This window comes from Epinephelus fuscoguttatus, linkage group LG9 (genome assembly GCF_011397635.1).
Source record: "Epinephelus fuscoguttatus linkage group LG9, E.fuscoguttatus.final_Chr_v1".
Classification (NCBI taxonomy): Eukaryota; Metazoa; Chordata; class Actinopteri; order Perciformes; family Serranidae; genus Epinephelus; species Epinephelus fuscoguttatus.
In genome coordinates this window covers 27246588-27264082 of record NC_064760.1, presented here as the reverse complement: position 1 = coordinate 27264082, position 17495 = coordinate 27246588, and the positions used below count along the sequence as shown (strand labels likewise).

At 40.7% G+C, this 17495-nt stretch overlaps 2 protein-coding genes across 2 annotated transcripts; both read right to left on the bottom strand.

Annotated features, from left to right (window-relative positions):
- Window positions 1-1140: 1140 nt before the first annotated feature.
- On the bottom strand, window positions 1141-10882 carry hspa4b (heat shock protein 4b). Its single transcript, XM_049585630.1, has 19 exons — window positions 10557-10882; window positions 9881-9938; window positions 9521-9661; window positions 8380-8502; window positions 7185-7284; window positions 6914-7047; window positions 6568-6812; window positions 6376-6452; window positions 6115-6266; window positions 5844-5950; window positions 5619-5752; window positions 5140-5324; window positions 4943-5038; window positions 3786-3941; window positions 3543-3668; window positions 3321-3428; window positions 3113-3232; window positions 2867-3028; window positions 1141-1687 (listed from the first exon to the last, which is right to left on the bottom strand). Exons 1-19 carry the CDS (start codon window positions 10661-10663, stop codon window positions 1481-1483), a joined length of 2538 nt encoding a protein of 845 aa, XP_049441587.1. The 5' UTR covers window positions 10664-10882; the 3' UTR covers window positions 1141-1480.
- Window positions 10883-13327: 2445 nt separating this feature from the next.
- LOC125894313 (cytochrome b-c1 complex subunit 8) lies at window positions 13328-17052 on the bottom strand. The gene is made up of 3 exons (XM_049585631.1): window positions 16986-17052; window positions 15796-15956; window positions 13328-13510 (listed from the first exon to the last, which is right to left on the bottom strand). The coding sequence occupies exons 2-3, from the start codon at window positions 15947-15949 to the stop codon at window positions 13416-13418; spliced, it is 249 nt and encodes an 82-aa protein (XP_049441588.1). The 5' UTR covers window positions 15950-15956; window positions 16986-17052; the 3' UTR covers window positions 13328-13415.
- Between the last annotated feature and the right edge of the window lie 443 nt (window positions 17053-17495).

The window sequence follows — 17495 nt, the reverse complement described above, 5'->3', positions numbered from 1 at the left end:
AGGTGGAAGCCTGATTGTAGAAATAGTAATAATAGATATTTTTGTGGCACACGCCATTTTTGGCCTTTGTCTGTATGCACATTTCTAGTATGAATCCTTCGCACTGTTTTATAAATGAGACCTCAGGTGATTAAAACTGATAAAAACACTGATTAAAATAGTTTCAAATTACAAATCTGTGTTTCTCCAACACTGTTCGGCATGTCACAGACAGCCCACTTGCCAAGCACCTGCTATGTGTGCTCATCTATTTTCTCTGATAACTTCATATGTGTTCACCTTATTTCTCTGGCCTGCTAACTACGGAGGCCAACATGAAAACGCTAAAGGCACTCTCTAGAGCCAGTGTTTGGTTTGTCCATTCTGCGCTACTGTAGAAACATGGTGGTGCAACAAGGCTTCCTCCATAGACAAGGACCCGCTCCCTGTGTAGATATTAACAGCTCATTCCAAGGTAGACGAAAACCCAATGATTCTTAATCTCAGGTGATCATACACTGAAGTAAATACATTAAATCTAATATACCCCTCTATGTCCTACACACTGGACATTTAACTGTTCAATTATTTTTTGTTTTATTCTTATTTTTACCAATTTATATTATGTGGATAGTTTTCTAAGGTGTGTCACGCCATTAGGGACGAAGCACCATCTTATGAGGTACATGCCTTGTTATCTGTATTACCAAATGGTCCAAAAACAAGATGATGCTCAGGTACATGAGTGCAGGAAGTGCATTAGAGTGTGCAATTCAACCATGGACTATAGAGTTATGTTGTTTATAGTGATTAGTTTGTCCAAAGTCTGTTGCTTGACCTTGACAGGTTAACAGTGCAAGCATCACAAGATGGTGCCCACGCCCACATTTAACATCAAGTTCACATTCCCTATACTAGTTATAACCCTTTCATTTTAGCCACATGGCTATAAATAGTACAATTGAAGATGCTGAGTCTAAAAATATCGGAATCAGTCACTTAAAAATAGTGTGTATGTGAAATGTGTTTAATGTGGAATGTGATAAAAACTCCCAGATTCCCAGAAATGTGACCAAGGACATCTTGTGTCTTCAGTCATAGCTGGACAGAAGCAATGCCTTTGTGAAACCTCTTTGGTCGACGTAATAAAGATGGCAGAAATGATTTTCAATAACTTTATTAAAACCATATTGTGACACAGACCAGAACACTTACAGGGCACACAACAGAAATAAATACCATCATGTGTACAGCGCTCATCGTCAAACAGGCTTATTGCGGCTGGCTTTTGATTTATGTCATCCAGAAAGAGAGAGGGCATGCTATGTCATCAGACAGAGATACCACTAGGAGCTGGGCTCAGAGTGCTAATCACCCTGCCTGCTTTTTGTGGAGTGCAGTTCCTGAAACACTTTACCTGCTCTGATATACACCCAGGCTGCATCTCAATCTGCAACAACCAGCTCCCATTCAGCTTTGCTTAGGGAGGCGTTAGGCTGCTTTAATCAAGGTCCATTTCAGGCTTGTTTTCTGTGGTTTCTGAGGTGGGATTGCCTGTGTTGTCGGTCGTTCCTTTGTCTGCAGTTTCTTCCTGGGGTTTCTCTTGTCCATTGACAGGCCCGTTCTGCTCTGCAGGTGTGTCCTCCTTGGGAAGCTCCACCTTGGGCTTGGGCTTGGTCACAATAGGGTTACAAGCTGAGAACAACTCCTGGAAAAATGACACAAAGGAGACAATAAGTTTTAATAATGGTTTTCCTAAGAGAATTACAGATGTGTGTGAGATCTACAAATTGGTCCTGACCCACTAAATAATACAGATCACGTTACAAATATGTTCCTTGTAGACAGTTGACCTCAGTTTCTCATGTTGCAACACTAACATTTGTCATGAATATGTGCATTAAGAAGTAGTAGCAGCTGAATTAATGCTATATCTAGCTAACCATCTGTTCAGCTTTGCTTTAGGTTAAACAATGTCTACAATTTAAAGGACTAATACAACTGTGTAAAAGGCCAACATTGTTATTTTTCAACCTGGACATTATTTTTCTATGTCTTTGAGTCTACGTGACTGATGGAGATAATCATTTTTGAACTTGGTCTAGTAATGAGCAAGAGTGCTGCAGCCGACAGAGACAAAACATGCTGCAATGTAACCACGCCAATGCACGTCCACAGTGAATACTTGGATTTGCAACTGACAGGTTCAAATAAGTGTCTGACAATTTATAGAAACCATCTCAACAAAGACCTTTTTGACAAAGAGTATGATAATTTGAGTTTAACCAGAAACAGCCCCAAATCACCATCGCCAAACCCACCAGACTCCATTTAAATATACAGTCATTTTAGCGTGTATAGAGCTAGCAGGTTTATTTCAACCAAACCAGTGTTGGTGATTGTTGGGACAGCAGAAAGACAAACCAAGATGGATTGTGTGAGTTTATTTGTTACAGCTGACTTTGAAAATGGAAAAACAAAAAAAAAAAACAAAACAAAAAAAAAAAAAAAAGCTGTTTTTTAACCACCAAAGGTCTATCTTTATAGGGCGCTTTCTATAATGTCAGACACTTAGAATGATCATCTGAGCCTGTCAGTGGCAAAAACAAGCACTTTCAGTTGACGTAAATTGACCTTGCACTATTGCCCATCAACGTTGTGCTGCAGCTTGTTTTGCGGCTGCCAGCTGCAGCGGTCTCTCTCAATACTGGACCAGTTTCAAAAAATGTTTTCATAACTCACTTAGACAAAAAACAGGGGACAATAGGGTCCAGTTGGAAAAAAAAAAAGTCACCCATAACATGCAAATGATTCTTTATTTTAAATGCCATTCACTGTAGTCACTTTCCTCAGTACTTTGGTATTTTCTAATGGAGTAGATACTCACCCTTGTTTTTACTTGAATGTCTTTTACTTTGACAGAGGGATCCACCGTCAAGCTCTGTTTGCTTTGCTGGTTCATGGCGCTGTTCATCCACATCATTGCCTCACTGGTCAGTTTGTCCACTTTGTTAACATCTGCCTCATCTAAATGGTCGTACTGCTCCTCCTGGAAATCAGAGTAGTAGTGTTAATAACCACAGACATCATTGCATTTATTTGTAATAAAAATGCCAAAATCATTTAGCTTTACCTTCATTTTGAACGCTTCCACGAATTTCATGTACTGCTGGATTTGTTTTCCCATCTCCTCAAATGCTTTAGGCCTCTCCTCTGCCTCTGTATACCTCTCCTGAATGGGCTGACCAAGTTTCTACAGCGAACACAGTATACATGTCAGTTAATGAAATCAAAATGTCAACCAAACTGAGGAAAAAAGCTGTTTCTACAGTGATAATTACCTTTAACTCTGCCAGTTTGTCAATGTACACCTGTTTGGGTTGGTCCTCACCATCTTCATACAGCCAGTTTTCAGTATCCTCCAGTTTTAATGAAAGGGCATCTCTGTCCTGAAAATATAAATACAATTTCATATCACGTAAAGGAAAGCCAAATCTGTTGACAGTGATTATAAAGGGGCCGACTTTGATCACTTTACGAGTCAGTAGGGATATTTTACTCACAGATTCACTGACAAACTTCTCCAGCATCCCATGTAGTTTGTCCCTCATGTCGTACACGTACTCCTCCACATAATTCTTCGCGTCATTCCTCTCCTTCTCCAGCTTGTCCTGCATGATCATCTTACCCTGAGGAGAATCCAAACAGCAACTGTAACTACTAAACACTTCAAAATAGAACGAGTGATTAAGGATGGGTGGATGGATTTTGTAATGTGTGTATGTGATGGCTGGAAGTTCAGTTACCTCATTTTCTACAAAAAGATTGAGCATGTCATCCGCTAGCTGCCACTGTGGACTGTTTTCAATTGGAAGCTCCAGCACTTTTGTTTTGACTTTGGGCTTTTTGGCTTGTGGGGGCTGGTCAGACTTCTTCTCGCCTTTGCCCTCCTCCGTGCTCGTCTAAATAGACAAGAAAATAGGCACTTAGGTTCAAAATATCACTCAAAACAAATCAGGACATGCAACAGTTTTTTAAAAATATATAAACAATTCCACAAAATCAAGTGCATTAACTCTGCATTAAACTCATCTCTGAACACATTTTGGGCTGTAATTAGTGGTATTGTATTATACTATACCATAGTTTTTTCAAATGTCTAATCCTTGTTACAGCAAAATATGCCACAAAACGATTGCTGCTAAAAGGTAGCAGTAACACCAGTCTGTTCCATCACTTAAGTCACCACCCAGTGCAGTCAAGCCAGCCTACACTTCGAAAAGGACGGTCAAACTAACCCAACTAGTTGTTTTGAGGTACATGTGTATACTAGGCATTACAGAAAGAGCACATATGGACTGACTTCAGAATAAAAGTGAGCTGTCAATGAACGTGATACTCAATTTCCCATTCATTCAAAAAGTCAAACAAAATGAACATACAATTAAAACTAACTAGCACCTGCAAACTGGATTTTTGAGAAAGAAAATATTTCAATTGTGTGCATACTGACTCAAACTTAACAATAAAGACATTTCCACGGACCAGTATGACTTTAAAATGACAATGCACCACATCAGAGGGTCACTCAGACAATATCAGGACATGCTGATGTAGAATTTTAAAGTAAAAGCCCTCTAAAATGTCACTGACAAGCTGTGTTCCCTGTAAATTCAGATAGTTCGCTGGTATGATCACAGTGGTATGATCACAGGCATCAAAGGGTTAAATTGAACAGTTACATTATTTTAGAAAAAATGTGAAATTAAAGATATGTATCGTATATTGCCACATAGCTAAAAAACATATTGTTTATTAGCCATATCACCCCAACCTAATTATGAGCTTCTCAAACACCTAATTTACTGTGAGTAATTTACTGCTTTTGGTCACCGAACTGTATCTCCTTGTTAAGACAATCTACAGGACAAATCATGCTTTACACAAAAAATGAGCATCTTACCTCCATCTCCTCATTCTCACGGGGCGTCTTCTCTTCTGTTTCTTTCTGACCGTCTCCCTGATTCTGCTGCTCATCCTGATCAGTCTGCATCTTGTTCTGCGGAGGAGTAACAAAACACAAACATGAAGTACAACTCACTGATGCTGTTTAAAAGAACACTTGGGGGAAAAAAAAGGACACCGATGTGGCTTACGTACCTCTCCCTCTTTGTCATTGGCCTGTTCCGTCTCCATTGGTTCCTCTGCCTCATCACACTTCTGCACTTCAACCAGGGAGGCGCTGGACACACTGAAGATACCGTGGATGTTCACCCGCACTTTGACTTTCACCTTGGAGCTCTCTCCAGACGCCTGTGGGACAACCTTCTGGATCATGAACTGACCTAGTGGTAAGAAAAAAAAAAGAGTAATAAAAATTAAATAAGCAGGTAAAACAGCTTTAAGGCCTCTTGTAAAGCCGTGGGTCTTGGAAGGTGAGATCAGTAATTTGCTTTTGGTCATCAATTTGACCACATTTATCAACCTCTATATTTTAATCGGGAGAGTGTGTAATAACCAGCACTAAAAGGAGAGTGAATACTGGATGTCCATTTGCCAGGTAGACAGAATCACAACAGGATGTTTGTTTTGGAGTCTTTCTATCGCCAGACATCACTTAGGAAGCTTTAGCTACTTACCGATGGTGGGATCGGGGTAGGGTAGCTCATTAGAGTTATTGTAGTAGGCCTCCAAAGAAAAAGGCTCTCTCCGGTAGAAAGTCAGCACTTTGGAGAAAGGTGCTGCGTGGTTCTTAGGAAATACCTCGCAATCACTGCAATGAATGAATATATCAGATTAACTAATACAATCAATAAACAAGACCAGAGATGGGGAAAATAATGATCAAAACATTTTTTTTTTACCTCAGACCTTCCTCTGCAGCAGAATGCCACTTCAAGGAGATGGGATAGGGAACAACATCTGTGATGGAGAATTCACGCACTTTGAAGGCAGGTGACAGTATTGCACACTGTGGAGACACAGCCAGGGTTTTCAATGAGAGTAGTCATAGTAAAACATTTAATCTAAAAACATCCCTTTCACATCAACAAATGCTTATTCAAGCACTGACGTGACAACTCTGGTGAGCATGGGTGCAGGCGGAGACCAGTTTGATACTAAAGTGTCATATACCTGCAGGGCACATCCTCTGGCCACAGCTTCGTCAGCATTCAGTGTGGTGCTCAGTTCCTTCCCGAAGAATTTGCTGATTCTCTCTTTGACGGCTGGGATTCTGGAGGCTCCTCCAACGATCTCTACTGCATAGACATCTTCCTTTTTCAGTTCTTATGGAACAAGAGCACAGTTTTATTATCACACAAACCAAGAAACCAACATACATTAAGTTATTTAACTGAATTAATAAGAAAGACAACTGAAGAAAATAACACTCACTGGTGTGATCCAGCAGACTCTGCAGCGGAGCCTCAACTCGGGCAAAAATATCAGCACACATCTCTTCAAACTGACCCCTTATGCAAGAGAAAAAGAGAACATGACTTAGGCTTTAAGAGGAAATTTAAAATACCCCACAGCAGATGTGAATCATGCATACTAAAAGCAACAAATCATTCCTTGTTGGTCTACCTGTTCAGTTTTCCAGTGACATCAATGTCATTCATGAAGCACTCGATGTTAAGTGGCAGGTCAGAGGAGTTGGCGCTCATCAGTTTCTTCAGTTTTTCACACTCCTGGTAGAGCCTGACCAGAGCCCTCGGCTTTGACTTGACATCAAGTTTGTACTTCTTGGAAAATTCCTCACAGAAGTGCCTCACCAGTACCTCATCAAAGTCCTTTCCTCCCAACTCTGGGTCACAAGCTGTAGAAAGAACCTGAGAGACAAGTAGAAGAGGGCAAGAGCGAGATCAAAGAATGACCCAAAGCTTCCCCTACATTAACATTGAATGTTCAGGAGGCTAATTTAGCTACGCACCTTGAGTTTGCCCTTATTAAAGGCACACACGGATGTCTGGTATCCAGAATGGCCCAGGTCCACAAACACCACATTCCTGGCCTTCTCCTCAGGAGCAGGGAGATCCTGTTTATAGATCCCATACGCCAATGCAACTGGAGGGAAAATTGTTAAATTATTAAGTGATGTAAAAACTGACTGGAATCAATGTCAACGTGTGCATTTTGGCAGTCCACAATCAGTAACATGCACATCCTTGCCCAAGCCCTGCCCCAGAAAGACAAGTACAGACCTGCAGTTGTCTCATTCATGAGCCTCAGACAGTTGAGACCAGCAATCTGAGCAGCATCTACTACTGATCTCCTCTCAGCATCAGTGTAGTAACAGGGAACCTGGTTTCAACAGAAGAATATTTGAAATAGACTCATTTTGTTAAACTGGTTTCAATTAATCTGCCTGACTAGACCTCCAGACAGGCTGAAGTGCATGGAATTCATGATGTCACCAAACTCTGTGGACTAGTATTACTGACAACAGGTGTAACCAGGCAACACCAGTGAAAATACCTGTGTGGGTGGAGCATTTAAAGGCGAACTACACCAGTTTTCAAAATGTATTGAACGTGTTATTCTTATGTCCCAAGAGGGTCCAACATATCAGTAAACGTGAACAGCTCTCTTCAAAATCCAAAAGCTAGAGGGCTTAAACTCATATTTGTGATGTCATCGGGATGACACTGAGAGCACCCACAGGAATGTTTTGAGTATATGGGTACATTTTCTGTTCACAACTGACAACACTACAACAAAGGGTCCACAAAACCATCATTGTCTATGGACTGAATCATGGTGACACCATGATAACAACAACAATCACTTCCAGGTCATGTCATTTGACATTTTCAGTCGTAATTGTAGTGTTTAAAGATATATAGTTAACTGTGGTCTGATCTATCTCACCTTCCTACTGTGTTGATTTTATGTACTGTGTTATTTAGCTAGCATCTTTGATAAACCAAATCTACTGGCGTGGAAGCTAAGCACTGAGCTGCTGGGGACGGGGCCGAAGCAAGTGTATTTTTGCCACCTAAAAAATCATTATCAGCGCAAGTGTATGCTATATTTGAATATTTGCTCTTCTTTACCTAACACACTAACCAACCAAGTCTGTGGTAGACCAGAAACTCAACCCAGAAGTTATTGTAAATAAACATTATGATTAATTCTATGGAGCAGCTCCAGAATTTATACCCTATCACATCACAAGTTGGAGACTTACTTCTCTGGTTTTTTGCTTTGGAAAAATAGTAATTGAACTTTGCTCAACTATGGAAATAACATGGGAAATCTTAAATTAGGTGGTGTTCCCCTTTAAGCTGTTCTATGCTGGCGAGGACTACATATTTCCATACATACATAAACATATCCCCTCTACATATCACATACAAGAACAGCATCAGAACATGTGCAGTAATATGTAACACTTACAGACACAACACAGTCTGCCACAGGCTTCTTGAGTGCGTGCTCCGCAGTCTCCTTCAGCTTGGTCAGCAGCATTGCAGTGACCTGTTCGATGCTGAACACCTTCTCTTCCTCCATGTACGTCACCTGTGAAAATTGTCGGAAATAAAAGACTGTTACAATGATCTAGATGTTATCCACTTTGTTCTGTGCAGCAGGTGACTGGATGATAATGGACTGAAAAACTATCTATCTGCCTCAACCTCTGGCCAAAAGTAAAAAAAATAAAATAAAATAAAATAAAAAATTTATTAAATCACATGGCAAATCCAGGTAAATATTAATTTGCATTTCCAAACTTGCAGCTCATTTGACATTGACTGTAACTTATGTTTGCAGGTGGCAATGTCTCTCAGTCAGTCGTAATAGTATCGCTAACACTGTCTCATCAAGACTATAGTTCAAACTGTCTTGGGTCAGCTTGTGATGACACAGACAGACATTTCACAACTTCAAGATGTGCACGTGCTGCATCATGGGTGCCATAAAATGGTGTTCATGTACATGCTTTTAGTGCTTCCTGGCATTAAACCTTTGTCTTAAATCTAAATTAATAAGAGCCAAACAGACACCACAAATCAGAGAAAAAAACTTATTTGGTCTTTCAAGCACAAAGGATATTCAGGTCTAAAAAAGACTGTAAACCACTTTAATAACAATATCAGTGATTGTAGTAACATCTTAATATTGTTGTGAAAGTGTGTGTGTGTTTTTTTTTTTTTTTGCATTTGTTGGTGTGATGAGAAAATGTCTACCTCCAATGTACTGTCTCTATAGATTACCATGTGTAATCAGTCTGTCTTTATTATCTCTGCCCTGATGAGTCACTGTGAAGTTTAACCAGTTATTGTTTAAAACCACAAGCATGCCCAGCTGAATAAAGACTCTTCTCCATGCACTGACAGAAAGTGCCTAAGGAGTATTTCTTTTCTCTGACAGTAAAATTAATTTGGCAGGTTTTTAATTATCTGAGTTGGCTGGCCAGATGATCACAAGATATGGGAATCATTACAAGTCTCTTAGAGTGAATACTGGGAGGTATATGCAGTGTGTCTGGGCTGTTACATTTCGCCTTAACTGTGAATATTCTTTATTCTTTCCTTACCTTGATGCCAGTTGTTCCTGTGGGCATTTGTGCAATATCATAGACCAAACTGTTTTTGAGGCGTTGCACATATGGATCCGAAAACGCCCTGCCATGAAATCTCTTGAACCCTTGGACTGTGTTCTTGCAGTTTGTGACGACCTGAAAAAGAAACTCTCTGTGAAACACCTGCATGCCTCAGCAAATTATGCGTTCATGACTTGGAAACTTGTTGTTGCTGCTGAATTTGATTCGTGCACCTATACCTAGTGTTGTTCATGCTCATACTTGACTTCAACGTGTAGTGGAAACAAATGTCCCTCTTTTGTCAGGTTAGTAATGGAGGTATACTGTGTCCCACCACTTTCTATGTAAACATACCTGGCTTTTAGCAGCAGCACCGATCGATCGATTCCGAGGGCCAAAGGAAACACATGCTCTAAAAACATAAAACACAATTCAGGCCTGTCTCACACAATATTTTTATAATGATGCAGTTTCATATAAGATTCATGTAACCAGTAGTAAAATAGTAATTGATGGTCATGATGACGATTTCACTTAATATTTTTTAATGTTTGCAAATTTGTTTTCTACACTCCTTTATCGGTGTCGTTTATGAATTATGGGTCTGAAAATGAGGTACAATTGACTGATCAAGCCGTTTGACAGCCACGATCCGGCCTCCTCCCATCATGCGCTCATTCATGCCTGCAGTAAAAAAAAAAATCCCAAACCTGACTGAGCAGGTCAGCTATTAATCTTTATGTTTCTGCGACCTCATCACTGTAGTAAGACACCAGACGAACCATTTCATCATGCGAAGCGGTACAAGATGTCTTTCTATTCACAATGGTTCCGCTGCAGCTACCATTAGCTTTAGCACTCACATGCCGTTTCCTGTTGTGAAATACGTTAGCACGCTAACTAGCTACGTAGCAATGTTAGCTTCACCCAATTTGATGGAAATAAGTAGGTTCGTCCACACTCCGTGCCCGCTATCAGAGCAAACAAAACAACACAAATCACACAGAATAATGTACCTAACTGTACTTACGGTGTACTTCGGTCGCTGTATTCATTGGCGACAGTTTCAATCCCCCCGGCTCTGGCTACCGCTACATAGCAGTTCAAGAACCCGACGTCAAATCCGACGACTGACATCTTCACTAGCTAACTGATCAGTGCAACGTTAGAGTACAGAAATGACGAGGAAGAACAGAGAGACAGCTCAGTGCTAAAAGTGACAGCAGCAGCTACAGTGGGTCTCAGTCAGCGGACGGTGATACACCCTTGTTCTTGTTCCATGAAGCTGGGTAGCAGCATGCGGTGCGCCGGCTGATGCGTGAGAGCGTTCAGGAATTTTCTCTGTCCGCGCGACCAATAGCATCCGACTGCGGAGCACGAGACGCTGTTATCATGCGCCCCTAGAGGCAAACGGAGGTATTACAGCAGCGGGTTTAAATATGTAAATGTACACATGAAGCTGCTATGTCCATTTCTTTCCCACAGTATGATACAATATTATATATGTTATAATGATATAAACCTGTAGTGGGTCACCTGGTAATCCAGTGTCTGATCGACATGCTGTGGCTTCATGGGCGGATTATGAGACAATGTGCTCCTGGGCACAGATATGCAAAAGGCCCCCACCCCCTCTCTTCCATAGGAGCAAGACACAGATTTTGTAGCTGTTAAAGTTGTTGTTGTTAGTAGTTGTTGAGTTCACATTACACGACTGGCCGACCAGTCTTGAGCCTCGGAGACTATCGTAATCTTTTGCATGTTCATACTTGGCGACATGTGTATCTGTCATCAGGAGTCTCACCAACTGCGTTACAACCTGTGTGTGCACACCACAGGATTTCTCCACCGAGCCCTCGCTGACAGAGCCCCAGATAATGTGGTGACATCATCAAACTACGTTTTGTCAAGCATGAAAAAACAGGAAATTATGAAGTTCCCCGGCGCTAAACTTTACTTGACAATATGGATGTCTGACAGGATGCTCTTTGTCAGTCGTGTCAGACTTCTCCAGTTTTCTAGCATGCCAGATATCCAGTCCCAGTCGCAGAAGAGGGGGCAACTTGCTCGTAGGCTTGTTCACACATTCGTCATGGCAGACAATCTGCCGACTCACCTCCGACCCAAGGTGGCTCTCTCCTCTGCGGTGTCAAAATCCGGGTGAAAATCGTGTATTGTGAACTAGGCTTTAGTAGTAGTTTTTTATGTGTCTCTGTGGTTGTTTTCCCCCTTATATTTTATACACACCGACCAGCCAAAACATTTAAACCACTGACAGATGAAATGAATAACTTTGGTTATTTTGTTCCAACGCATTGTTCTGCTGGGAAACCTTTAGTTCTGGCATTCATGTGGATACCACCTGGCATGTTCCACCCACTCAGACACCATTGCAGAACATGTACCCCCCCTCATGGCAACAGTACTCCCCAAAGGCAGTGGCCCCCCAGCAGGATAATGCACCATGCCACACTGCAAACATCACTAAGGAGTGGCCCAAGGAATGTGACAAAGACTTCAAAGTGTCAACCTGGCCTCCAAATTCCCCAGATCCCAATCTGATTGAGCATCTGTGGCACATGCCATTAACCCACCTCAAAACCCACTGGACTAAAGGGATCTGCCACCAGTTCCCTGGTGCCAGACACCACAGGACACTCCCAGAGATCCTGTGTCCATGCCTCGACAGGTCAGAGCCAAGTCCGATCTAAGGAGGCCCTATCTTGGATTAGGGGTACATCTGGGGTTCTGGCACATCTCAACAATCCTTGAGCAGATTGGGACCTGGGAAATTTAGAAGCCAGGTCGACACCTTGAGCTTTTTGTCACGCTCCACAGGCCCTTTCTAAACAGTTTTTGTAGTGTGGCATGGTGCTTTTTTTCTGCTGGGGGGCCACTGCCATTGGGAAGTACTGTTGCCATGAGGGGGGGTCTGCAACGGTGTTTGAGTGGGTGGAACATGTCAGGAGTCTTACTGTAAAGGCATTCAATCTCTTATTGGTCATTTTGTGTCTCTTTGTGATTGTTTTGCTTCTTTTGCAATCTTTTTGAGTTTCTCTGTGTCTCAGGTGGGCCCTAACATTTCGGGCCTGTGTCCGAAAGGCCTGCAGTAATCCATCCACGTGTGGTCTACCTCCACATATGAGCCCCATCTACTACTGTACGTACAGTGCCTAAGATACAAACTTAGCACCATCCACTGGCCAAATGCAGCCCAGTAGACTTGCTTCACTCACCAGCCAAAAAAACCCCAAAAAACAATAGTAATCTGTAAAGTGAACGGACTGCACTTGTATAGCACTTCTCTGTTCTTCCAACCATTTAAAGCATTTTTTACCCTACATATCACACTCACCAAATCACATTCACACACTAGTGGCTGAGGGTACACCGCATGGTGCCACCTGCTACTCAATACCCAATTTGAATAATGATGAGCCATTTGGCTAGTGGACAAAAAAGGTAATGTTGCACAATGTTGACAGTGCTGCAACATTATTTTTGTATCTTTGGAAAATTATGTGTAGTTCACACTGCACTTTCAGAGCCTGGTGTGACCCCCTGAGCAGAAATATCTTCAACCAAACGTTTTCTGTAACTGCTGATGAGTCCCACACATTGGCCTGGTGGGAATTGGCCAACTCCTCCTCACAAAACTGCTTCACATCAGTGACGCTGGTTGACTTTCTTTTTTAAAACCATAACTTAACGCTATAACTAATTAAACTTACACTGTAACTATGCTATTAAGTAGACATCCACATTAAAATTGTTGGCTGAATTAAATCACTCCAGACTTACTTCACATAAATATCTTTTGTCTTTATTGGTGAAACATACAGAGTTGGAAACAATAACAGAGGGCAGCTTTCAGAAAGGTGGCAGGAATTTACTCTTCATTCTCAAAGTCAGCAAGATTCTTCCTTTTGCCCTGCTCATGGACGCTGTTGCCCCAGGTGTATGTCAGGTACATGAGGGTCATTGCTGCAAAAGCAAGATTAGAAAACAAATCAGCACCAGGACCATCACTCTGTTTCACTGTATGCAGCCACAACTTGCTGTGGAATAAAGGCCAGGAGTAAAATCCTAAATTTTTAAAAAAAAAAATATCATTATGAAATCATGAAAAAAAATCCTAACCACTTCTCTAAATTGGTTCCTGAGTAATGACGTTAAGTAACGGCCAGAAAAATGTTTTTGCAGAACATGATGTCCTAAATTGAAGATGACCGTTGATCCTTTGGATACGAGACATTTGTGTGAAGTTTGGTCATAATTACGTATGAATTCTTAAGTTATGGCAAAAACATGTTTTGTGAGGTCACAGTGACCTTTGACCACAAAATTCTAATCAGTCCATCCTTGGGTCCAAGGGGACATAGGTACCAAATGTGAAGAAACCCCCTCAAGGCATTCCTGAAATATTGCTTTCATGAGAATGGGATGGACAGATGGACAAACAACCAGAAACATAAAGGGCCCTATGATTTCTGTGATGCAGGAAACAGGGATGGGATCACAGAATGTAATAATAACAAAAAAATTAAATGTATCCCTAAAACTATATGAGCTTTATTTTTTGCACAGCCCAAAGCCGAAAAAACAAACAAAAAGCTGAACTGCCATGATTTGGTGTTATTTATGGGCTTGCTGCTTCTGTGTCACTGTCTAGGTGCTTCACCAGGGTGCGGCTCAATTACTCCACACACAATAGCAGGGCCGCCAGCAACGAGGAACATCAAGTCAGCTGCTGCTGAAACTTTGCTCTGCCTGTGTCTGTCTTCAACTTTAGTGTCAGCTGGTTTGATCACAGCGATGTGAGTGACGGTTAGCTTGACTACAGTCTTTTTCTTGGCCAGCCAAGCTAGGTGAAATCCTGTCCTCCTGTGCTTCTCGGGTGGTCCAGAGGCAGCGTCTGATATTTCTGCTTCAAGCTAGCCATCACTCACATCTCTGTGGTCAAACCAATTTCTGCAAAAGTTGGAGTGCTCCCCTACTCTGACCTGTAATTCATTGGCCCAGGATACAAATGAGACATCTGCTTTTCAAAATAAGGTGTTAATATAGTGTACATACAAAATACATATATACTTATGGCTAAATTAAGAGCAGAGCAATGTGAAGCAAAGGGACTGATTGTTTTGTTTTGTAACTGTCTTGAAGCACTTCTTTGATTTAAAAAATGTCCAATGATGTGTTACATCATTTTCACTAAATTTTGAATATTTCCATGTTGAACCACTGAAAGTGAACTCATCCACCACATGATAAGACACTCATTCTGATGATAAAAAAAAATGTAAAACACGAGTTCTGGAAAATTAAAATGGAAAAAACTAAATCTGAGGGGAAAATAAATAAAATGGCTTCTGGAAAAAATGGATTTCATGGGGCCCTTGCTGCCTCTGGCCACAGCTGTTGCTGGCACAGAGGCAAAAAACAAGAAATAATTTTATGTTATTAAGTACAATATTACTGAATTATTAAAAATCTTGATTTGAACCTAACTGCAAAAGTATGCTAACAAAAGGTGCAGGAAAGACATATGCTGCCAGCACCTTGGGGTATGCACTTGTCATTTGATGCTTTAAGCATTGCTGTGTCAAAAATCTGTCAGCTCTTTTTGCTGATCACTATGACTCATCCTTGAGACTACAACAGAAGCTGGGGTCAAAGCAGGTAATAGGAGTATCATATGACTGGGCACCAGCCCAACTCAACACCCAAGCACTTCTAATGATGAACCTAGACGTTATATGATTTCTGTATAAATGTGATTAATATATAATATTGATGTGTCATTATCACAAAGTACAATTTAATATTAAGTGATACAGGGTATTGTCCACATCATCCTCTCCTACTTGAAAACAAAAATACCTCTGCTATTCTATGTATACAGCACTACTTTAGCTGTAAAACATTTGAACAGAGATAAAATTGTAACTTCTGATAAAATACATCAAGTTAAAATAATTGTAGCATTGTGAACCAGCTCAATCAAAAATTAAAAGGTTTTCATACAGGCTGACAAAATGTTGTGCAAAGCTCTTGCCAATTATTTGAACCTATATTTCTCATTGTATATTTTTACTTTCTATGTCGTTATTCTATTACAATTTTTATAATAACATTTAGTTTCTCTCAGTTTATTTCTTGTAACACCATAAGGCAGTGTAAATGATAATAAACATATAATGCAAGGATATTATTGGTACTGGCTCTGAATGTGTAATACTGATATACAGAATAGAAATTTAAAAACTTACGGGGGGCAACTTTGAAGAAAGAGGCTGTGAACCGTCTCCACACATTGGGGATTCCCTTGGAGAAGTAGTTGGGGAAAGCCCTCTGCTCAAAGGGGGACAGGCTGTATGTGATTATATGCCTGACCTTGGCCAAGTCTCCAAAGTGGCGGCCCATGTTTGATCTGAAACAACAACAACAAACCATTTACATACGGTAAATTAACAGGCAGCCTCTAGCAGAAAATACGTTTTCATGAGTTGCACAGTATGCAAATAGTCCAAATAGTTGAAGCATTTATTGAGACACTCATACAGCTCAGGGCAACACTCTTTTTAATGTATCTAGTAAAAAGAAATACATCCATACTGTGATTTTAGTGTGACTATGTAATACAACTCCCTTTTTTCCCCCAGCTGACCTATTAGGGCAAGTAAACAAAAAATGTTTACTGTTTGGGCTGTCTGTTTATGTACAGAACTAACAAGCATCTGTCATAATCATTGGTTTGTATTTCTATGGTCACAATCTAGCAATAAAAGCATGAGAAAATAAATCTACCATGGGCACTAAGCGTTATTTTTTTTTTTTTACATTAATTTTTAACTAGGATCTTAAAAGGCAGGCTGTGCGTCTCTGTGCATGGCTTGCTGGATATTATGTTTTCATAAGAGTATGTGTCCTACTAGCCAAATTACTTTCTAAGAGCATCAGTAGTAAACCTTACAATATCACCAAAATATCGATATTGTAGTATTACTCGATGTCTTGTTTTACAGACGTAGTCAATGGCAGTTAACAGTTAATATCAACAACCCCCCTCAGTCATTACGATGTTGCAGTGACATAAGACTCTGTGTGTAACGTTACTAAAAGCGTAATAACGTTGTTTAATCCTGCTTCCATGCATTAACTGTCACGCAAAAAACCCGATTCAGGTGCCAGATTATCTAACTTTAGATACATGATTGCGAAACCACACAACAACCCTAAGCTACATTTATGGAGCACAGGTCGGTTAGCCGTGTTAGCTAAATGCTGCTAAGGTCCTTGAACGTCTTCCTCAACCGGCACGATAACGTGGTCGTTTAAACGATAAAGGGCTAAACTGTGTCACACTTACTACTATAAAGTAGATATATTACAAATAATTTGGTGATAAAAGCTAAAGGAAGCAAAACTACACCGTTAAAACCGTGACATTGAAGCTCACCGTGCTGCTTCTCTACAGTGTTCCCTGATAAAGTTCCGGTGTCCTTCCTTTTTATTCAAGCGGCGGTTGGCTGCTAACACTGAGGGCGTTACCGCCACCTGGTGGACTGGAGTTACATCACATTGCAGATAATATCAGGTAAACGAAACGCATGCTGGATCTTATGTCTCATGACCATCTATGTTCTATAGACCATACGTGTAAATACAAATAAAGCTTTTTAAAAGTAATTCAGTCATAAATTCATGAAATAATTAATGTAACCTATTATGGCTATTGTGGCTGTCATGGACTCACTGCAACATTTAAATATTTTTTAAGTGTCAAAAAGACTAAAAGTGTTTTATCATCCTGAGACCCAGTGCCCACATATGAGGACATCATATTTTGGGTTTACTGCACCTTATACATCATTCTACTTAACTTAGACCTGATGTCCTCGTTCATGGACACTTTTTTTGTGCTATCTAGTGGTAGTAAGAGCACAATACACTTCATCTCTCAAGACAG